Source organism: Plasmodium brasilianum, chromosome 12, assembly GCF_023973825.1.
Source record: "Plasmodium brasilianum strain Bolivian I chromosome 12, whole genome shotgun sequence".
NCBI lineage: Eukaryota > Apicomplexa > Aconoidasida > Haemosporida > Plasmodiidae > Plasmodium > Plasmodium brasilianum.
Window position 1 is genome coordinate 3,344,805 of NC_090125.1, and position 24,750 is coordinate 3,369,554.

Here is a 24,750-nt window from a genome sequence, read left to right on the forward strand (position 1 = left end):
GTACTTGCCAAAACATTGAAAAAAAAAAAAAAAAAAGTTATATGAGCACAAATTTGGAGGTTTAAAAAAAAAAAAAAAAAGAAAGCGGAATTGATTTTTTTCTTTTAAGAACCATTCAATATAAGATGTCTTCTTTCCTTTGCATTGCAGTAAGTACTTCAAGTGCATACTACATGGAAAAAACGAATTTTTTAATATTAAATAAGCAAAACAAGTTTTCAAAATAACACGTGAGACAATTTTTTTTAATTATTAATATTTATATATGTTCATATGCACACGTATATATACATACAATATATATATTAGAAATATAATAAACCTTGGTAGATTCGGCAATGACCCAAAGATTTACAATATTTCACCTTCTGTAGTTTTTTTGCGATGATCAAATAATTAAAAAAGAAAAAAAAAAAACTAATTACTACTGATCAAAATTATTAATAAAAATATGCATGTTTTCTTTTAAGAATATGATATCGAAAATGTAGCGAACAAATTGTCCTATGTACGAGGAAAAATAAAATAAATTAAATATTAACTTCCCCAAGAAAAATATAAAATGAAATTTGCTTATTATGTAAATAAATACATATATATATTCGCATATATATTTGTTTGTATATATTCGTATACATATATATAAATGTTTGTATGTATTTGCATACATATATATTAAGACTAAGAAGACTTACTATATTGTGTGCCTTACTGTTTACTTACAATGTAGTTCTCTCTCTTTTTTTTTTATAAAATGAATTATTTGTGCGATGTACAATCCGAAATAATATACATGATTCAATATAGGGAAAAACACTATAGGACAAAAAAAAAAAAAAAAAAAAAAAAATCAAGTTCGTAATTTTAAAAATGGCATAGCATCATCAATAATACTGTACAGCTTTTTTAAACGCGCATAAGTTATCTTAATACATATAATATGCAAACAATAAAATTATAGAAATACGTTTGGTTAAAAAATTGGTATATATATAGTGAAAAATGGTGTAAGTGAAAAGGTTTATTGTTGTAACTGAATTTTAAAAAGCAATACAAAGGTGTTACTATTTAAAAAAAAAAAATCAAGGGAAATATGAAAAATAAGAACAACGTGTTCTATTTCATCATACTGTATAAATATATTTGGAGCATAACCATTTTTGTAAGTTTTTCTTTTTTTTTATTATGTACATAATTTTTTCACAATATAATATACGACATTTTACACGATAGTTCATGTAGGTAAATAGGGTTCTTCCCTTTTTTTTTCAAACTTTTGTTTAAACTCCCCTGACTGTTTCGTCTTCCATATGTTTTTTGTCATATTTTTTATACCCCTCTTTTTTTGTTTTTTACAAAAGATGTACATTATGCAATGTATTTTATAAAATAGAAAAATTAAAGTACATATTATTAAAAATAAGCATGATGTATAAAAAATTTATATGAAGTACCAAATAATACATATGGGTGTTTTCCAATTCATGTCTATATCGCATTTAAAGGAGAAAGCAAATTTTCTAGGCATATAATGTAGGATTTAATTAGTATACACAAATATATCTATATATATTTATAGCTATCTATATCTATATGTATGTATATCTATATGTATGTATATCTATATGTATGTATATCTATATGTATGTATATCTATATGTATGTATATCTATATGTATGTATATATATATATATATATATATATATAGATATAGGTATACATACATGTACATTCACATATATATACAAATATAAACGTGTTTGTTTGTATTTTGAGTGTTATATGTTTACGCGCATAACGACTTGTATTATATGGAATAAATCCACAGTACAACACATTAAGATGTATCAATACTAAAACAATTTCATTGTGAAAAAGTCAATTAGAAAAAATTACAATCAAGTTTGATTAAAAAGGAAGGTTATTATTTAAAAAAAAAAAAAAGGATTTTCTAATTTTATTATTTAATTTTATATTGTTTTGCTATTTTAAAGTTCACAATGAATAACATTTCATTTAAGCAAAGCTTTACTAAATGTATTAATATTGCAAAAATAGATCCATCAAAATTAAGCTTTATATAAAACTTCTATAATATTTGAGCATTAGTTTATACCTAGGAAAAAAAAAAAAAAAAAACTGAAAAATAAGGAAGAAATAAATAGAGAAAGAAAAAAAAAAAATGAAAAAATAAATAGAAAAAAATAAAAGTATAAAGAAATAGAAAAAAGAAACTCGAATGCTTTTTATAATGAACATGTTATTTAAACTGTTATCTTAAAAACACAATAATTTAACTGAGGGCCTGTACGTTTTTTTTTTTTGAAGTACAGCTACCCTTTTTTTACATTAAAAATAAATATAAAAGGGAAATAATAGAAAAATATGAGTACACTAAAATTATCGAATACTAAAGTTCAGAGCACAACATACGAGGCGGCTAGTAGTAAATTGTTACTTTTAAAAGCAAAAATAAAAAAGAGAAAAAATGTTAAAAACATTTTAACAAGCAACGATTTGATGATATAACTGTTTCTACATATAAGGATTGTGAATAAATAGAATATGTACATATAAAGGAGGCAGGTGTGCATATATATATATATGATTATCTATTTTATTTTATTTTTTTAACCTTTTCAGTTCTGCTGTTCAGTTAGGGTACTACGATGACCCGTTCTTGAAATATTTTGTAAAAAAAATAGAGAAGAGAAGTCCTCTAATAAATAGAGGTTTATAAATAAAAATATTTACGTTTATAGATATGTAGGCATTATTAAATTTTGTTTCATTAATACATATTTACTTATAAATTACTCGTATTTTAACATTCACCTTTTTAAAAAATGCTTTAATATATTCTCATATGTTCCTCTGGATATATACATATATATTTTTTTTTATTGGTGAAAGGTTATTATTCCCGTGTTGCAGCTTTGAGAAAATATATTGAGCTTTTTTTTAAGTCATTTGACAATGTAACTGAAAAAGGAAACAGTAATCTCCTTAAGGAATTTTGTTAATACATATGTGTGACCATTACGTCCGCAAAACGTATATACATGTATGTACGTTTCTACTTACGTATGTATATATGCATGCATATATATATATATATATATATGTGCGTGCACGTTTATGACGTTATTTGTAGGCGCAACCTGTTCAAGTAGTGAACATCGGCGCAGGTTTAGACACTACCTTTTTTTGGGCTTGCGTAATGAAAGAATTAAATTCTTATGAACTCATTTATGAACGTTCTCATAGAACTTTTTTAATATTTTATATTTATTTATTAACAGGAACAAGGCAAAAACGTGAAATACTACGAAATTGATTTCTTTGAATTATTACATGAAAAAACGAGCATAATAAAGAATGTCGAACTATTAAAAAAATTTTTAAAATATGATGAGAAATGTAAAGAAAACGAAGAAGGAGATGTTATCAATTGTGAGAATTATAAAATGCTTTCTTTCGATTTAAATAATTCCATATGTTTGGAAAATATTTTAACAAGTCATGGGTTTGATTTTAGATTACCCACCCTTTTTATATGTGAATGTGTTCTCATATATTTAGAAGTCGAAAACAGTGATCATTTGATAAAAAAGTTAAGTGAAATTATGCAAAATACTTCCTGCATAATTGTGTACGAACAGGTAATTCAGCAGTCGCTTTTATTCCATGTCATGTTTTTTTCTTGCTAAGTTTATGCATTTCTATGTTTTTTTCTTGCTAAGTTTATACATTTCTATGTTTTTTTCTTGCTAAGTTTATGCATTTCTATGTTTTTTTCTTGCCAAGTTGATACCTTTCCATGTTTTTGCCCTAACATTTCCCTTATTTTTTCATTTGCAAGATTAACCCAAGTACGGCATTTGGAAAGGTAATGATAGACAATTTTAGCCAAAGAGGCATAAAATTAAAAAGTATTTATAAGTACAACAATTTAGATTTACAACTGAAAAGGTTTAAAACACTAGGTTGGCTTAATGTGTATATAAATGACATGAATGAAATATATGATTACCACATAAGTACAGAGGAAAGAAAGATGGTTGAGAAACTAGAAATGTTTGACGAGTTTGAAGAATGGAAGCTGTTACAAAATCATTATTTCATACTTGTTGCATTCAACTGTCACAATAATTTAAACTTAAATGAGTTAAATGATTTTTTAAAAGTAAAAAAAAAAAGGAAAGAGGAGGCCTACATTAAATAGGTGTAAGGGTGTACATTCTTTTATATTTAAAATAGCACACTTGCAAAACATACATGTGTACATTTTATTTTAACGTTACTTGGTACATGGATATATATTTTTTGCTTATATATATATATATATACATATATTTATTTGTTTATTTGTTTATTTGTTTCATCGAATTTAAATTAAAAACTTTTTATAAATGATAACAGAGTAAAATAATTTTAACTTCAATTTCATGTCACAAGGCACTATCCATTTAAGAAGTGTGCAATGCATTAAAAAGCATAAACTTGAATACTCAGTTAAAACGAAAAATTAAAATAAAAATTCTTAACATACTGCTGTGCATATGAATTGTTGATGAACAATTTTGTAGTAATGAAAAAAAAAAAAAAAAGAGAAGAAAAAAAAGAAAATGTAAAATAGTATAATAAAATAAAAAATAGTGAAATAAAGTGAAAAAGTAACAAGTTAAATTGCAAAGTACGAAATTCAATAAGAAAAATACAAAGTAAAATAAGAAAAATTCAAAGTAAAATAAGAATATACGAAGTAAAATAAAAATTAAAATATGAAGCAAAGCATAAACTGTAAATGGTAGATGAAACATACATTTTTCCTAATATTTAGAAGAATGTGTAAAAGGAAAAGATAAATTAAAAATAGAAAAATATTCCTACAATTCTGTTATTTATCTGTTTTTTCATATCCTGTAAAAACAAAAACAAATCAGATTAACAGTTTGAGATTTTTGAATATTATGGTATAGCTTGAATTTTCTTTTCTTTTTTTTTATTTTTATTTAAGAATGTTTATATTTGAGAACGCGCAACATTTTTTCAACTTTTTTCGTAACTTCAATGGTTGCTATTCTGATAATAAGCTGTTAAGATATTTTTTTAAAAAGAGTTACAATAGTTGGTTTAACGATCCAACTCAATATAATTATTATTTTATATCATACTATGCAGTAGCAATATCTGTGTCATTTTTAATACGACATTTACTGTTTAATCCTGATGTACATTTTAGAAGACAAGATAAAAGAAGAAATATAATTGACAGATACCAACATCATGCTTATTCACTCCCATATTATAATCACTGGTTAAGAAATTTTAGTCAGTCGTTTAAAAGCACATTAATAGATAATGAATCAGATTACCAAGAAGTAGACCCCTGGTGTTTTAGACCCAAAAGGACTGCATTTTATGGTAGGTTTCCATTTTTTTTCGAAGTTCCAAAATATGACATTGATAACCCGACGCATGAAAAGAATTCTCACAAATATATGCAAAAATATTATGAAAGCATAGGGTATATTCAATCAAATGAACAGCCGGAGGAGTGAATAGAAGGAAGAAAACGAAGCCGTTAGCCGTTATTCAGGGCCTCATCAATTACCTGCACACCCTGCACCATTTGAAGCTATAATTACACACGCGTACACATATATATATATATATATATATATGATACGTATAATGTAATTTTTTTTTTTTTTTTTTTTTTTTTTATGCGCATACAATCATTTGTTTCAAGTTACAACACTTCTTCCCTTTTTCTATAAAAACTAGTACCATTTTTTCTTAACATATTATTATGTTATCACTATCATTACTTCCATATTATTATCCATTTTAGCATTTCGAATAAATGCTTAGCCGCTCGTGTAAGAGTACCTACTTAATAAGAGCGACAAATAAAAATAGAATTTTATATAAAAAAAATTGCAATAAGTATTTTATCTTGAAGATGGTAAAATTGGAGAGTAATAGATTATTTAAAAAAGAATTATTTTTCTTACAATTTAGTAATTTAAAAAAATCAGTAAAACGCATATGCTCAATTGATAAAAAAAATAGAAAAAAAAAAGAAGCACCTTTTGCATTTTAATTTACCCATTGCTTTCTTTGTATTTTTGTAATTTATAATATACTTATAAAGTTGAATAAATATTTTACAGTTGTAATTTAAATATAAAGAGAACTATAAATGTGAAGCACAACAACAACAAAAAAAAAAAATAAATGAAAAAAAATATACATTATTACAAGTGTGCATCGTATATTGTTCTCACTTAATTTGGTGCTCACCGCCTATTGGATAATTTATGTGTTGAAATTAAAAAATTACAGGGGAAAAAAAAAAAATACCTATATATATATATATATATGTACATCTGTTTGCTTTTGCATACATGTATATGCATATACAGGTATGGATATATGACACCACAGCGACAAATAACTTGTTCGAAATATGCATTAAACAAATTTATAAATCTTAAAAATTATCTGTTAATTTTTCATTAATGGTCTAAAAAAAAAAAAAAAAAAAAGGAAGCCAAAATGTGATTATAAAGAAATATTTTTTGTTGTAGTTACATGTGCGTGTACATGTATGCGTACGTGAATGTATATGTGTATGAACATTTGCAAATTTCTACGAATAGGTATACGTTTTTTTCTTTACTTTATTGTTATGATATTGTTGCGGGTTATAATTACATATGTAATTATTTTCTGGCATTGCATATTTGTGCGAAGGTTGGTAGGGAACATTCTGTGCATTAGGGTTCATATACATATTTGAATGGACATTAACTTTCATATTCTGTTGTATATTTGGTTTCATATTTGGTATGATATTATTTAAATGATTATGTACAACGCTATTATCGATATTTTGATTAATTATATTTATTGAAGAATTTTTGGTTACACTAGTTTCTGAATTATTGATAATATCATTTATAATATTTTCATTTATATTGTTCATAGAAGTTTCATTCATTAGGGACGTTAGCTGTTTATTCATTGTAGCACTCATATGTGAATTTGGTTGAGTATTTAACTGACTATTAATGTGGTTTTTTAATTGGTTATTTATTTTGTTGTTTAAATGAATATTCATATGACTGTTTAATGAATTATTCATGTGATGATTCATTGGGTTATTAGCCATTTGGTTATTAGTCATCTGACTGTTTGCCATTTGGTTATTAACAAGTTGGTTATTAGTTAAATGGCTTTTGACTATGTGATTTTTAACTAGATTGTTATTAATTATTTGGTTATTTGCTAGTTGGTTACTGCTTAACTGGTTATTAGTTAGTTGGTTACTGCTTAACTGGTTATTAGTTAGTTGGTTACTGCTTAACTGGTTATTAGTTAGTTGGTTACTGCTTAATTGGTTATTAGTTAGTTGGTTACTGCTTAACTGGTTATTAGTTAGTTGGTTACTGCTTAACTGGTTATTAGCTAGCTGATTATTGCTTAACTGGTTATTAGCTAGCTGATTATTGCTTAACGGATTGATCACTAACTGATTGTTAATTAACTGTTTGCTAATGACCTGGTTACTGTTTAATAGATTACTACTCATTTGTCCGTTATTCAACTGATTCGTCAGAAGGCTGTCACTCAGTAGGATATCATTTAATAGTGCGTCTTTTATTCGGTTATCACTGGACTGTGTGTTGTTTAACTTGTGGTTATGATGACTGTTTCGATTGTTATGACTACCTCGATTACTATGACTATTTTGAGTGTTGCGATTGCTATGATTGCTGTGATTACTTTGACTGCTCTGGTTCTTGTGACTACTGAGACTGCTGTGACTAGCATGATTGCTGTAACCACTTTGACTGTTAACATTTGTTGTAGTAGTGGCAGCTGTAGAAGTGGTAGTGCTAGTAGCTGTTGGGTTGTTGTAATTCATTTTAAAATAATTATTTAACATGTCTTTGTTTAAGTCTCTATTTGATTTAGCAGATAAGAAGTTCATATTCATCATATCATTTTTAAAATTTCCTTGCATATTATTCGCAATATTGCTATACTCATTTAAGGTAATATTATTTTGTTTAATCATATTATTATGAGAATTATTATTTTTATTAAAATTATTTTTCATCTCATTATTTGGTACCCTGTTAGTTATCATTTTTGACACGTCCATATTCGTGTTATTCTTTAGGTCAAAAGAAGGGGAACATGCTGATATAACTCTGGGAATGTTTTCATTTATATTAATATTTTGAGTATTTCTAATAAGGTTGTTATTTGTGGGAGTGTTAACTATACAGTTCTTCGATGGGATGTTAACTAGACCATTATTTAAGTTATCAATTAAATTATTATTTGAGATGGCGCTAATTAAATTGCTGTTTATTTTGTTGGCACTATTATGATAATTGTATGTATACCCCTGTTGTAATTTGTAATCATCAGTAGCTTTATCATCAGTTTTTACAGATGGATATCTTTGAAAACTTGAACTTATATCATGCATGTACATATCTTGTATTGCTTGTTCACTGGAGTGAAAATTTTCTTTTTTCATTTCATCGTTAAATTCATTGTACGACATACTTATATTCATATTGGAGTTCCCATTAGAATTGTGATTATTACCTTCTCCTGGAACAGTTGTATTCATAGGATAACAAATTTTATTATTTATTTGTTGTATCTTTTTATACGTCGTATTGTTCCTATGATGAAAATCTTTATTTTGCATTGTACTTGGTATATTTATAGTTCTACTAGCTTGTATATTTTGAAATATTTCATTACTAATATCACCAGATTCACTTAGCATATTATTTTTCACCATATCTTCTTTATATTGTCTATTCTTACTGTTATTAATTGCATAGTTGTTAAAGTTCATATGCTCCATATTGTTATTACTAAAAATCTCATCCATTGAAAAGTTGTTATTATTGCTGGATGGGGTACCTCGGTTGTACTTTGCAATCGCGTTAATATCGTACATGGAAAGGCTGTTTCTGCTATTATTAGCACTATTTCGATCACTATAACGACCACCATTACTACCACTATTATTTCCGCTAACACTTCCGTTCATACTTCCGTTCATACTCCCGCTAATACTTCCGCTCATATTGCAGCTCATGTTGCCGCTATTATTGCCATTAATATTTCCGCTATGATTTCCTCTGTTTGTTACACCATAGTTCATACTATTATTGATATTATAACTGTTATTGCTATTATGGTTTGGGTTAGAATTATCCTCGAAAAAATGGTTGCTCTGACTCAAACTCATAAGTAAATTACTTGGAAAGTTAACGGGGTAATTCATTGCGTTATCTGAGTCGTTTATCCTATATATGGAACTAAAATTGTTTGAGCAGTTGTTATAAGGGCTATTGATGTTAGCAGTGTTAGAAGTGTAGGCCGAGTTAGTCGTATTAGTCGTGTTGATCGTGTTTATCGTGTTTATCGTATTAACCGTGTTGGAAGTAGCCAAGGTATTTGCAACATGTGTACCGATACTATTTCTATCAGTACAAGATGGAGTATATTGGTTATAATACTGCTTTACCACATCAAAATTAATCTTGCCACTGTTTTTTTTTGTTATCCCTTTCATATTTAAATTGATGTTTTTAATTCGGTCTTCTATTGGTATTAAGTCAATTAAAAAATCGAATATATCTTTTTTACAAGCAGCTGCAATAACATCTTGTCTTTGTAATGTTCTTCTTTTACTTTCTTCAGTGTACTTCCATGCATAGCTAGTCAACTCCATAATAAATAATTCACATGCCTTTGCTAATAATACAGGTGTATCAGCTGACACCATTTGGTTACTTTTTATCTCATCATCTTCTTTCATAATTTTTTTTATTCTAGATATTGGTAAATGATGTGTTTTTAATTCTTCTAAACTCATGTTATTTATCTCGTCTAGCTGTTTTTTCCAAAAAGTGTCGACTTCTTCATTTTTCGTGTTTTTAATATTCATATCTACATATATTGGGTGGAAAAAAAAGGGATACCATTAAAAAAGAAGCAGAAAAAAAAAAAAAAATAATAATAATAAAACGTACTAAAAGGCTGCAGGAGATGGGATGAAAAGGAAGGAGAGGAATAAAACAAAAGGTTTAAAAAAAATTAAAAAATAACAAATCTCAGTAATATACGTAACGATTGTGAGACAAAAGAAATGGTTATAATAATATTTGTAAAAGGAAATACTAGTAGCACTATTTTTGCTTAGATATAGGAAATATAAATAAATAAGTAAATGCATATATATGTGCAAGAATATTCTCAATTCGATATGATTATTTCATGCAAGTCAAAGGAGCAAAGCTTCATATGTAACAACATAGGCCAGAACAGAGATATAGACAAAACAGTTACGTAATTCAAACAATCGAAGTTAACGTAACAGAAAAAATTAATCATATGAATACTAATTATTGAAATAAAGTATCTTCCAAAATACAAATAAATTTATAAAATGACTGTTTCAAATATGTAAAAAAAAAAAATATATATATGTGTATATATAATGCAAATATATGTACCCGCACACATGCATTTACATATATGTACATTTTTTGACTTTTGTGAATGTGAACTAGGAATATAAATATATACATATATATGTATGTGGTCTTTTTCATCTAGTCTGCATATCATGTAGCAAAGCAACTTCTTTTCTTATCTTTTCCCTTTTTTTTTTCTTTTTTTTTTTTTATAAACTATTCAGTCACTGCTTATTGTTATGAATATATTAAAGGTGTCCTCCAATTTTTTTAATGTTCATAAATGTGCCGTTCTGTTTTATACTAGTTTGTACTATTTGTGCTATTCTTTTTATATTTATTTATATGTATTCATAAATGTAACTGCAATCTGTGAAAAACACAATAAATGTGAGGCTTCGTTTTATCTACTTTGATTCCTTGTTTCTTCTCTTTTTTGTTTTGCTTTCGAGCATCACAAGGAGTCTAACAGAAATCAGTCAACACAGAAACTTTTGTCAAATACACATAAAAAAAAAAAAATGTTCGCTGGACATGAATTTTTATGCTGTAATGTACTTTTGTGGTTATTTATACAAAAAATATAAAGTTCTCTTAAATATATTTTAACTGTATTTTTTTTCTTTTTTCTCCTTTCTGCTTTCTTATTTACTGTTTTCTTTTTATCTTTTCTTTTTCTTTTTGTTTTTCTCTTGAATTTTCCAAAATTTGCACGAACATGTAAAAAAAATAATTACACAAAAAACAAACTTTGTTTACAAACTACTAAAAATAAATAAGGACTTCACAATGAAATGGGTTTTTATGTGATAAGCTTTTTAAAAAAAAAAATTGTAATGACGTACGCACGTATGTGTATTACTCGCGTGTAACACATGAATGTGTATGTATTTATGTAAATATACATATACTTTTTCGCATACGTGGTGTTTCTTTTTCTTTTTCTTTATTTTTTATCATATAACAAAATTATACATATAAGGCTTTATGAGGAAAACATAAATATAAAACAATGAAATAGATATGCCTTGCTATCAATTTAATTTTTTATATTACGATAAATGGAAAAAAAGGAAAGGAAAAAGAAAAATGAAAAAAGGAAATATTTATGTATCTCTCATTTATTATTTTTTTCACATATCTGTCATTTATTTAAATGTGTATGTATATATATATATATACATGTATAAAAAAAAATAATTAAAATTGTTTGACACATCATTTCATAAACTTATCAGAAGTTAACATTAATAAAAAAATATATTTTTTATGAACTTAAAAAGTGTAATTGTTGTAAAATAAATACGATGTAAATTGAAATACAGTATAATAATTTTAAAAAGCAAAAAATTTTAAATGAAGGAAAAAAAAGGAAAATTAAAGACTCCTTGAGATGAATGTAGCAAAAATAGTAGGTAGGATTATGCATGCTTATATATAAATACATAGACCCATACACATAAAATATTTACATACAAATATAAATATATTTACAAGTAAAACATACATGAGAAGATATACGACAAAACAGGAAAAAAAAGTAGTAAAATGACTGCAAAAAATAGTCTGGACGGACAAGCCGCAAACATGTATAAGTCTACACATATATATATAATGTGCTTATATTTATATGTGAACTTTTGCATATGTCTTAATAGTAAAATATAATTTCTTAACAAAGACGAAAAAGGTATATTCTATACTTAAGGAAACTCACAAAAATGTATGTTGTAAGAAAAGTAAAAACTATAAATGAACATATATACATATAAGTACACATAGGCGTTTATGTTTTATATGTGTACTGATATAAAATTTAATAAGATATATATTAACACATCGTTTCGTATATATATATTGTTTTTTTCCTTTTTTACAAATAATGAAAATATGCACTTGTATACACAAAATTATAAACAAAAAAAATGTAATATTTTTCTATAATCTCTTAGGGAATTTTTTTTTTTTTTCTATTAAAAATATTTTTTCGCTCCTAAAGATTTAGTTTAACTGATGAACAACCGACAAAATGTATGAAAAAAAAGGTAATTGTAATTTCCTTTCTACGTTCTTTTTTCCATTTTTTTCGTTTTTTTCATTTTTTTCGTTTTTTTCATTTGTTTAGTTTTTTTCTTTTTTTAGTTTTTTTCTTTTTTTTCTTTTTTTTCTTTTTTTTCGTTTTTTTCCTTTTTTAGTTTTTTTCTTTTTTTTCGTTTTTTTCGTTTTTTTCATTTTTTTCATTTTATTTCCTTTTATTTCTTTTTTTTCTTTTTGCTATGTGTATTTCAAATCACTCATCAAACAGTTGTGTTTTTTGAAAATTGCTACATTAATATTAATGAATTCAAGCAGTGTGTTATGAACTAAAAATTGGAAAGAAACATAAAAATGTTGTTTTAAAAAAAATACATTAAAGTATATTTAAAGTTAAAAATATGTTTTATACATAGACGTTAGTATATATTCGTAAATAAAAAAAAAAAAAATTTTTTTTGTATATTATATATATATATATGCATATAGAAAGAATTTTACTTTTACAACATTATGATAGGTGGAGGAAGAAAATAGAAGAAAAAAATCAAGTATTGAAAGCTGTAATTATATGTATATATATACATATATATATACGTAGATTACACAGAATGAAGAATAAAAAAAGAAAAAAAATATATATACATTTTATACGGAAGACAGGCAAAAAAAACAAAAAGAAAATAAAAAAATTTTCTTTTATTTTTCTTTTTGCTTTCCTTTTTTTTTTTTCTTTCCTTTTTTATATTAATTGAAGAAAGCTGTGTTCAAGTTTCAATCTTTAAATATTTTTAATATAACAAGAAAAAAAAAAAAAAACGAAAAAGGAAAAATATTTTACTTGCGGAAGTCTAAAAATGTGTAATATTTAAAAAGATTACTTTGTAAGGGGGTGGGTTTCTATTTGTATATATATATATATATATACATTTTTTAGAATAATAAAAATAGATAATTTTCCTCTTTTTTTTACTTATTTTATTTTTACATACTTCGTTCTCTTATACCACTGCCACTGCATTGCGCACAAAGAAAAAAGTCATTCCCGCAAATGACAGAAATATTTAAGGTTTCATTTTTTATACTACTCATATATGTATATGTGTGTGTACGTATGTATATATATATATATATACAAATGGAGTAATTAATGGTTACTTGTTCATAAAGAGCAACCATTTTCCTCTTTAAAATTATAATCCTTTTAGTAAAATAAAAATAATCATTGTGCTGCTAAGAAATAAGTTCGGTCACAAAATTAACGTAGTATGTCCTTTTTTCGTATTATTATTTTTTTTTTTTTTGTAGCACAGCCAATTAATGCAGCATTACTAGTGTTAAAACTTTCAAACATGTAATTATATTGTTCACTGCTTATAATTTTTTTTTCTCCAATTCTGCACTGCGAATTTCACTTAGCATAAATATAACGCGAAAAGAATCATAAAAAAATAGGGTTAACATAAGATATAATCAGTGACGTGCAATTTTACCTTTCCATAAAAAAAGGAATAAAAAAAAAACGACCCTCGTCCGTATGTACTACTTTTAGGAAGGATCATTCTCATGTTGTCTAGTTTTTATCATTACTTAAGTCGAAAATTGATAGAAATGCGTATCTCTATTTTTATTTTTATTTTTACGTTCATTTTATTTTGTTTTTCTTATAGTATAGCAAATATGCTAGCATTGTTGAGCTATCTCACGCGAATACTTCACACATGAACGGCAATTACGCGACATTATATGTGTAATTATTATATATAAATATTGCTGATCTTTAATAATTGCAAGCCTAACCCTGGTATGAAAAAAATTTTAAGTATAACAAAGCATAGTATAACGCTGCAAAATATAACGATGAAATGTATAACGAAGCGAAATAGAACGAAGCGAAATAGAACGAAGCGAAATATAACGAAGCGAAATATAACGAAGCGAAATAAAACAAAATGCCTGAAAAATTATGAACGGAAATTGTGCACACTTTTCTTTCACATTTGTTCAATGAGCTTCCAGGCACAAAGCTTTTCTTTTTCGTAGAATCTTCTCTTAATATTTCTTATATGCATCATACATGAACACATGAGTGTATATACATACTTGTATTTGTGTGTCCCCCTCTTTAGTAAAGAAACAATTACTATCTATTTTTATTTTATAGCTGTATAAAATGGTTAATATTATATATCATATATGAGTGACAAATAAAAAGTCAAACAAAATATGGAACATTTCCAATAATAAATGGTCAGGAATGCAATTTTTTTTTTTTTTTTTAATTGAGCGCATTATTTATTTTTTAAAATTTTGTAATTTGGGAATAGTGTTATTCATATGTTTAGTTATCCTTACTTAATGTCATTTTTCCGAAAAAGCAAAATTTAGTACGATTTCGTATGTGCACTAATATGTACGCGTACATATATTTATGTATATATAAGCAAGTACTTACATCATTTAATTACACATACGCGAGGGGGCGTAAATTTTTCATTATTAAAGGAAATTTTTCCATCTTATAATTGTACGCCTTTTTTGCTATTCCATTGCAAACGTTTTGTTAGTTTAATTTTTGATAGCAATCCCTTTTTCATGAATGTCCTGATAAAATAAATTCGTATACATTTATATATATGTATAGGTACATATGTAATGATGTATGCATAATTTAAAAAAAATAAAATTCGCATTTTATTACTACATTTGGAATTATTATTTTTGCTCAACTCTCTTTATAAACGCATTATGGTCTTCTCAATACGTTTGTGGAGGAAAAATACATTAATCAAATGAAAAAAAAAAAAAAAAAAAGGTGAAATGAAAGGTATGAGACGGGTTGAATTGAAATAAAATGAAATGAAATAAAAGAAAGTAAAATAAATTGAAGTTCATTATGCGTTGTGTGGCTAAACTTTTTAGTTCATTTGTAAAATACAAAACTTGTTCACATTATATTAATGCCACTTTTACATTTTCTTTTTTGTGTAGCACAATTATCAAATAAATTAGTTTTCTTTAAATTATTAGGGGCTATATTTGTTTCATATGTTTCGGAAGGTTCGCGGAAATAGGGGTTTTTAATGAAAAACGTATGTGTATATTTTTACGTATATATGTAAATATTTGTATACCCACGTGCATGTACAAGTCTGTATATACACATTAGCGAATACATACATACAAGCATATAAGATTGGTTAAAGGGAAATCTGCAAAGGCATATTTGCTATACATGGAATGCAACTGTATGTACTTAATTAATTTTTTATAAGCATTTATGTAACATTTTGTGTGTATTTACGCATGAACTTACAAAGAGGAATGAACGGATTGTGCGAAAAATATAAAGAGGAAGAAACGAGTACGTGAGAATAAAATGATAAGAATTAGGAGTATCGATTTGTTTTTGAAAAGTAACTTACGGTCAAGAAAAAATGAGTTTAACAAAATTAGTAAGAGAACCTTTGGTGGAACATTTAACCATAACATAAAAGAAAACGATAGAGTACCACCTGCATCTGAAAATCCAAGTTATAAGAATTTGTTTGATCATGCGGAGGATATTAAATTATGGGAAATAGAAGAAAAGAAAAACATTAGTCATAAAAGTGTCGACGATTTGTCTGAATTAGTTGAACCATCAAATCATCCTCATCAGTATGAAGGTATATTTGTAAGAACGAGGTATGCTCACTATAATCAAACAGCTGAACCTGTATTTCCTAGGAAACCAGATTTAAAGAAAGGTGAATTAGCTAGTGGAGCTAATGTAACAAGAACAGATGTATGGAATGATCCTAATGAACCTGCAGTTGTTTCCGTAGGCAAGTTTGAACCCAATAATTTTAGACCAGCTGGTTATATTGAAAATACACCCAACCCTGATAGTATAAATTCTGAATATCATCCTGATTTTAGAGAATACAGATTAAGAAGTGGGAATGCAGATAGGAGAACATTTATGTATTTTATAAGTGCATCTTATTTTTTTATTATGTCTTCAATTATGAGATCAACTATATGTAAGTCCGTTCATTTTTTTTGGATTTCAAAGGATTTAGTAGCAGAAGGTACTACCGAATTAGATATGAGAACAGTTAGCCCAGGAGAACATGTTGTTATTAAATGGAGGGGTAAACCTATTTTTGTAAGGCATAGAACTCCTGAAGATATTCAAAGAGCAAGAGATGATGATAAACTAATTGAGACCATGAGAGACCCACAATTAGATTCAGACAGAACAATTAAACCCGAATGGCTAGTTAATATAGGAGTTTGTACTCATTTAGGTTGTATACCTGCACCTGGAGGAAATTATAGCGGTTATTTTTGCCCATGTCATGGATCTCATTATGATAATTCCGGTAGGGTTCGTCAAGGCCCAGCACCTTCAAATTTGGAAGTTCCTCCATATGAATTTGTTGACGAAAATACTATTAAAATTGGTTGATTTGGTGTGGTACTGGAGTAATGAGATTAGGGAATATATGCCTTCCTATTTCACTATTGTGTAAGAAATGTCTTACGAATCACACTTTTCTGTGTCTTCTGTTCCTTACCACTGAGCGCAAGTTAACTTTGCCATTTTTGCAACATCTAAGGGAGATGTGTGTTGCCTTATTGTCCATGTTAGAATCTCCAGTTTTGTATATGCTTTAGCCGATACATATTCGAATAGTCATCATTCCATTTAAAGGGGCTCTTTTTTTTTTTTTTTTTTTTTAATTTGAAGTGCATTTGTAACGAACATTGTTTTAAAATGTTATGGTGTATGTGTGCGCCTTTTTGAAGTAGAACTGACCAGTGTATGCACATGTGTACATATATATATATATATATATATATATATAGCAAAACAACAAGAGGACGTATATACAGTATGCCATGTATACTACAGATATGTAGGTTAATTAACGATTCAATTATTGAGCAATTGTTGTCGTTCATATTTTTTTTTTCAATTTCCCTTCATAAGTTGCAAAATGATGAGGAAAAAAAAGGGAAAACGGTTTATGTATTAAATGAAATTTACGAATTTGTTTTATTTAGAATGAGCGATTCGTCCTGCAGTACCTCGGCTGAGTATATGCGTATTTTGGGGTGTGAGGATAGAGTAAGACTGAAAAAAATAAAATATTATAAAATAAAAATAAAAAGTTTAATAGAGGCATTCCCATGTGACCCTTTTTTGTGATCACAAACATGGGAGTTTTAGTTACTCAACGTTGTAGTGGTTTTTTTTTGGAAGATGTCTATGTTAATTATACTGAAAAATTATAAATGCCATGGATTTAGTATTTTTTTTTTTTCTGTTTTTTAAAAAGCTTGTCGAATATCAGTTTTACCTTATTAATGGCTACATGATGGTTTATCTTCTGAAGCATAACATTGTTCACGCTAGGAGTAAATCTAGTTAAATTTCATCATAATTATCACTTGAAGGAACAAAGAAAATTGCATTTTAAGTTTGTAAACATACGAATATTACGAAACATGTCTGTCTTTTAAAAGGAAGTTGTGCACATACAAATATATATATATATATATATATATTTATTTATTTATTTATTTATTTATTTATTTATTTACATTTATATGCACATACGAATATCCTTTCAAAAAATTAATAAGAAGGGGGTGTTAAAACAAATAATAAGAGGGAAAGAAAAAAAAAAAAGAAATGGAAAATATGGATGAAAAAGGAGAATAAAGGATAAAAAGAGGAAAAAGAAGAAAAAAATGAAAAGAAACCAGATGAACAAGCATGTTTATATGTGTAACGTAAGCACACATGTACACACAATTGTACGCGTGTGCAAAATGCAAAATTAAAATTATGTGCACACTAAAAAAATTCAAGTTCAAAACATATACCAATAAAACGAATTACACACTTTTTACTTATTATGACATGTGCAACTTTTAATATAGGTGTTCAATTTATTTGACAAATGCTTATAAAAAATAAAACAAAATATATTATTTATTAAAAATAAAACTAAAAAGATACAAACAAGAAGAGCATAAAAATTATTGCTGTTACTTTGTGTGAAATAATTACTACTGAAGTATGTGCTCCCGTAATAGTAACTATTTACCAAAAAATTAAAAAAAGCTTTTTTAAAATATTTAATTTTTTCTATAATAATATTCAAAACGGTTATATTTCTAACCATTTTGCATATTTTCAAATAAAAATTTTGAATTCTGTCTACAGATGAACTGTAATAAATATAAGGCGTTTTAAATATGTCGTTGTGACAATGGTTTTCATAATATAAAAAATTGAAAATACTTCTTTTTTTTTCTTTAAATGTAAAATCGGCATTTTCATGATGAAAAGAATTCTTGTTATGTAATAATGTTTCTTCATCATCACAAATAGTAAAATTTCCCCTCAGTTTTTGAAAAAGATATTTTTTTTCTAATTCATCATAGAGAAAATCTTGTAAATATTTACACATATAATTAAGAGATGTTAAATTTTGATTCTTATCATTTATTTGAGTAATACAAATGTCTTTCATTATTTTATAAAAGGTATCTGATTTTTTCCTACACTTTCTCAAATCCTGCATATTTTTTTCGTTTATCATAATATATTTTAAAAGCAGACTAACAGTATTTTGTAGTACTTTAAAATTTGATAACATATGATAAATTATTTTCGTTTTGTTATTTGTTATTTTTATGACATCCTTTAATTTTGCGACAACATAATTATTTTTGCTTTCAATAGTTTTTACTTTATCTACTAATGTTAAGAGGGCATGCCCTCTAGTATTTTTGGACTTTTCTTCGATTTTTTCCTCTCTTATGCAATTTTGGTCATGGTTATAGTGTACATTATCACCGATAACTTTGTCTACTTCCTCTATGTAATGCAATTTCTCTTCCTGAATTTTTCTGTTGTCTTCTATATTATTATTACTATTATTTTTACTATTACTATTATTGTTATGATGATGATTACTATTATGACTACTTTCCCTTTTTTTGTTATCTTTGTTATTGACTATTAGGTATATTTTTTTTCCTGTTTTTAAATTTACAGAATAATTTTGAGAGGAGTTATCATAATACTCGTTAATAATATCATACACTTCGTTAATAAGTTTACTATTTGTTTCTTCCGTTTTTTTTATTTCATTTAAAATTTTTATGCTATTGTCACTATTATCCTTGTACCCTACATTTACGATATTTTTTAATTTATCTTTTTCTATCTGTTTGTTCAAAGGACTTTCGTCCACACACTCTTTTACATATTCATCACAGTACATAATATTTTCAACATCATCAACAGATATACGAATATCTGCCATGTTTTTATTTTTTTGTTCATCTTTCACCGTCCCGTATGTGTAAAGAGGTAAATTCTGGTCACTCACTTGTGTTTTTCCATTTACGTGCAATTCGCACTTATCTGTTTTTATATTTTTAAACGTGTCCATATTATTTATAAACATCATTGACTTTCTTTTTTCTCTTTTATTTTTCAAAAAGTTAATTTTCTTTAGCTGTTTTATGCGATTCATGATGAGGGTGCTGAAAAAATTGGAAACCACGTTTATAAGGACTTTGGAAATTTGTGCAAATTGTGCGAATTGTACATATTTTGTTGATATCTTTTTTTTAATAATATCCCTCTTTAAATGGATACGACGAAAGCCCAGTTGCTTGTTCTTCATTCGGTAAAAGAAATTTATTAAATTTCGTCCATTCTTATTTTCATAATTGTTATCATTTCCTTTTGCATTTGGGTAAATTTCTTTTTTTGTGAAGCAATTTTCGCTCATATAATTTGACACTATATTTTTCACTTCATTTGCATTTAGTTTTATGATATCTTGTTCTATTTTTTCAACTATTAGTTTATGCCATATGGACACGAAGCACATTTCAAGTCTTTTTATTTCATTCTTTTTATTTATAATGGAAGTTAAAATGTACCTTGGAAGTAAGCTTTTTTCTCTTATCTTGTGAAGGAACAGGGTAAAAGTATCAATAATGGGGAGGGGTTTATGTTTAATGGGTTCACGCTCACTACTTCTTAGTTGAGTCCTCACAGGACAATAATGTATTTGGTAGTTTGAGTCGTTTGCGTCATATGATTCATATAAGTCGCACGTATCGCTTCTATCACCCTGACCGCCTTCTATGGCATCGTCTCTTCTTACCCTATGACCATCGTCAGCATAGTAATTAACACGACTTATCACAAAATCATCGTATATACTGCACATATCGTTGTTTTTCTGTTGGTAAAAAATATTGGGGACTCGCTGCTGAAAAAATATTCTCTTTTTCTTCAAAATAAGGTAATACTTAAAAATGTCGTAGCATTTGGTCTTGTTATAAAAACTGCTAACTAGTTTTTTTTCCAAAGAATGAATAAAATGTGGGGATTTAGAAAGCTTGTACCATTTTAAAATTAAATCCGTGCAATATTTTATATATTCCGAATTGTATTTTTGATCCTTTTTTAGTTTATAAATAATATATAAAATTATGTGCTTATCATTAAGTTTTTGTATAATTACTTTTTGACGAGAAACAATATTTTTTTTTTTCTTTTGATATTTGTTCCAAATGTAGCCAGTTATAATGTCTTTAGGGGAGGAACAATTTGTAGAAATGTTTACTGTATGAGAAATTGGAAAATAATCCTTATTCAACTTTTGTTTTATTATTTTTTTAAATTTTCTCAATAAAAATATATTTCTAAAGAAGTTACACCTTTTACCTTCTTTTTTTCTGTACTTGGTATATGTTTCTTTTTTATACATTGTTTTATTTGTACCATTAAAAATGTAAATACTGACAAATGATTTCATTAAACTCTTTCTGTGCTCAATAAGATTTAATGCACCTCTTTTTTTGTATGAACAGTAAAGGTCAAAATTGCATAACAATTGGGGGAAAAATACTTTATTAATACTACTTAGTTTACTAATTTGAAGCAAAGCTGCATTATTTTTTTTTATCATACTATAATAATGGTAGTTATCATACGCTTGTTGCATTTTTCCCTCTTTTTTTTTTTTTTTTTTTGTTCTCCCTCTTTTTTCTCTGTTTTTTCTTTCATTACTTTTACTTTTTTGTGTGTCCCCTATCCATAGAATACTATTTCTATTAAAATAGTAGTAATAATAAAAATAATTATTAGCAGATTTTAGGAACACCTTTTTTAAAATTAAACCGAAAGGGGAAAGTTCTGTTTTACGAAATAAGTGGATTCCTTTTCGTAGATTTTTCATAAGAAGAGTATCCAATGAGTAAAATAAATAATTAGTTTTTATGATACTACCTGTAATATATTTATTATACGTATGCGTATTTTTTCCTATTAAAAGGGAACTAATCCAAGGTACACATTTTTTTATAATGTTTCCATATGTTGCATATAAGGAATTTTTAAAAAGTTTTGACATTTTTAATCTGTTCAAATATTTAAGAATGTAATATTTTTCCTTAACTGATTTGTTAAAAATGATAAATAAGTTAGATGACAATAAAGGATAGCTACTATATTCTCCTTCCATAGTTTTACTTTTCTTTTTCCTTTTTGTAGTAGTTATGTTTTTTGTCTGTTGTGCGTGATCCAAATGATCTACCACTTGTGTGTAGTTTTTACCCTTTTCATTACACTTGTCCTTGCATTTACTTTTCCTTCCTTCTTGTTCTTTTATGTAGTGCTTATTTTCAGTATTACTTGTGTCTTCAAATTCTTGTCTAACTTGTTCGGTAAAGTTGTCAAGTATCTGTTCTTCACAAAAATTATTTGTTCTTATTTCTTTTTCAATAAAATCTGTATCCATTAGTTTTTTTTCTATTAATTCTGTATCCATTAATTCTTTTTTTATTAATTCTATATCTATTAGTTTAGCACCTGTTAATTCCTTTTCTAATAGGTTAGTATCTAACAGATTAATATCTACTAGTTGCGAATCCACTACCTCCTTCTCTATTAAATTTGTATCTTTCAATTCTTTTTTTGTTAAATTTACGTCCACAAATTTCTTTTCCAGTGATGGTGCGTGGGTCTCCTTAGAATCTGTTTGTTCGTTTATTTGTTCGTTTATTTGTTCGTTTATTTGTTCGTTTGTTTGCTCGTTTGTTTGCTCGTTTGTTTGCTCGTTTGTTTGCTTCGTCGTTTGCTCCGTCGTTGACTGCACCGTTGGACGCTTTGTCGTGTGTTGCTTCTCCTTTTGTTCTTTTTTTTTTAATTCCTTGTCTACAACTAAGACGTCCATATTTTCTAACACTTCTTGATCTTGCATATGTTCATTCCTTTCATCTATGTAATTATCATGTGAATCCTTCTGCATTTGGTTAACATTTTCATCAGAATATATTTTGTCACTAAGCATATCAACACCAGATGATGCAAAAATTTGTAGATGTGTTAAAGTGCAGTAATAATTATTTTCTAAATTATGATGAGACAAAACAACAAATTTCAAATACTTAACCCAACAGTTATCTTCATCATAGTTCTTACAATATTCGAAAATATTAAAAAGTTCAAAACTTCTTGTAAAATTGGTTGATATTTTTCCTAACTTCTTCCATCTTTTAGTTGGGTACACATCACTACCTAAAATTTCAATTACTTTAAAATTAGATGCATAATGTTCTAGAGACACTAATCCAATTTTTTCAATATGAATAATATCACTAAAAGAGTATATCCACCATATATCCGAATTGCACGGTGTTAACATATAACTGTCATAGTCATATTGTTGAATAGACTTAATGTTAATAATCCCCTTGCTGTACTCTATTATCTTCGTTCCTGTGTCTAATGAACCGAAGTCTATTTTCAACTTTTGGCTCGTCAAATTGTAGCTTTCGCCCAATATGTATTTTTCTGCAATAAATGGAAAAATGGAAATATATATAATGTTCTACGGGCATATGAACATGTTATGAATCTTGAAAGACGCCATGAGAACCATTAAAGAGTAACAAAAATGATAAGAAACAATAATGTAAAGGCATATTTACACATATATTTTGGAACTTATACGTTTGTCCTTTTTCTACAAAGAGATAAAATAAACGAACGAGCAAATAAACATATGCATGCATGCACAAACGACAGTAAAACTTCGCTTCAAATAAGTTCTATACGTACCAGTTGGTGAACTAGATTGGCTGTTATTGAGATCATTCAAATAATCTGTGTCTTTAGGAGTGAAAAAGCTTTTTAAAAGAAAAAACAAAAAATTTATTGAAATTAGAAACCACCATATCATATTTTTGGCTTTCACGTGTTAAAATATATTCGTTTTTATTTTATTTTTTTTATTGCGCCGCAATTTTTCTAGTGTTCATTTGCTTCTTCGTGCTTGGGTTCGTTTTGCTGGTAATTTATTTCAAGTTGTTTCCACAGTTCTTCGATGTTTTTTGGCATTATTTTTTGTCCTTTCCTCGTTCTAAAGTTTTATCGACGTACCGTCTTACCGTTTTATCGTTGTATCTTATCGTTTTGTCGTTGTATCTTCTTATCGTTTTATCGTTGTATCTTCTTATCGTTTTATCGTTTTAATGTTTGTTCGTTTTCTTTTTTTTTTTTGTTTTTTGTACATCTTGAAATAAAACTTCCTGTCTTTATGCGAAGATACTATATACATATATACATACATTTAAACATGCATATATGACATACATACATATAAATATATAAATATATACATATATAAATATATACTTATATAAATATATACATAAATAAATATCACTTCACTACTTCATTAAATTAACCAGTACTTAAATCATCAATTGTGCCAAAATGCGTCATGACGCAAAAGTTTCAAACTTTCTTTGTGCGTCTTATCTGCAAAAGTATCAACAGTTATGTACTTCTTTGCTTTATATTATTAGAAAAAATTCAAAGGTAGAAATTTTTATTATTGTGTGCAAATATTGCATTATTTGTGCATATTTACATGTAGTCTTTTTGCATAAATTTGTAAAATATATTACATGGTTATTTGGTATGTATACCGTATGCACATTGTACATACATATATATTTATACATATTTATGTACACAATTATGTATCTACTTTTTTACACTTTTATATGTATATTATTATATTATATATATCAGTCTAAAACATCTTAATTTTCACATACACTTCGAGTTGCAAAATGCTAATAAAGCAATAATCAGTGTTTTTG

The 24,750-nt window shown here is 26.6% G+C and overlaps 5 protein-coding genes across 5 annotated transcripts; 3 read left to right on the forward strand and 2 right to left on the reverse strand.

Annotated features, from left to right (window-relative positions):
- Positions 1-2,386: 2,386 nt before the first annotated feature.
- MKS88_004681 (leucine carboxyl methyltransferase) lies at positions 2,387-4,226 on the forward strand (the record flags this gene model as incomplete). The annotated part of the gene is made up of 6 exons (XM_067217877.1): positions 2,387-2,454; positions 2,645-2,733; positions 2,915-2,979; positions 3,156-3,218; positions 3,304-3,663; positions 3,864-4,226. The coding sequence occupies 6 exons, from the start codon at positions 2,387-2,389 to the stop codon at positions 4,224-4,226; spliced, it is 1,008 nt and encodes a 335-aa protein (XP_067072262.1).
- A 796-nt stretch (positions 4,227-5,022) lies between these two features.
- Positions 5,023-5,565, forward strand: MKS88_004682 (cytochrome c oxidase subunit ApiCOX26; the record flags this gene model as incomplete). The annotated part of the gene is made up of 1 exon (XM_067217878.1): positions 5,023-5,565. One exon carries the CDS (start codon positions 5,023-5,025, stop codon positions 5,563-5,565), a length of 543 nt encoding a protein of 180 aa, XP_067072263.1.
- Positions 5,566-6,500: 935 nt separating this feature from the next.
- Positions 6,501-9,992, reverse strand: MKS88_004683 (oocyst rupture protein 2; the record flags this gene model as incomplete). The annotated part of the gene is made up of 2 exons (XM_067217880.1): positions 6,501-6,533; positions 6,690-9,992. 2 exons carry the CDS (start codon positions 9,990-9,992, stop codon positions 6,501-6,503), a joined length of 3,336 nt encoding a protein of 1,111 aa, XP_067072264.1.
- Positions 9,993-15,934: 5,942 nt separating this feature from the next.
- MKS88_004684 (cytochrome b-c1 complex subunit Rieske) lies at positions 15,935-17,752 on the forward strand (the record flags this gene model as incomplete). Its single annotated transcript, XM_067217881.1, has 3 exons — positions 15,935-17,003; positions 17,125-17,186; positions 17,534-17,752. The coding sequence occupies 3 exons, from the start codon at positions 15,935-15,937 to the stop codon at positions 17,750-17,752; spliced, it is 1,350 nt and encodes a 449-aa protein (XP_067072265.1).
- Positions 17,753-18,455: 703 nt separating this feature from the next.
- On the reverse strand, positions 18,456-23,822 carry MKS88_004685 (Sad1/UNC domain-containing protein; the record flags this gene model as incomplete). The annotated part of the gene is made up of 2 exons (XM_067217882.1): positions 18,456-23,434; positions 23,702-23,822. 2 exons carry the CDS (start codon positions 23,820-23,822, stop codon positions 18,456-18,458), a joined length of 5,100 nt encoding a protein of 1,699 aa, XP_067072266.1.
- Between the last annotated feature and the right edge of the window lie 928 nt (positions 23,823-24,750).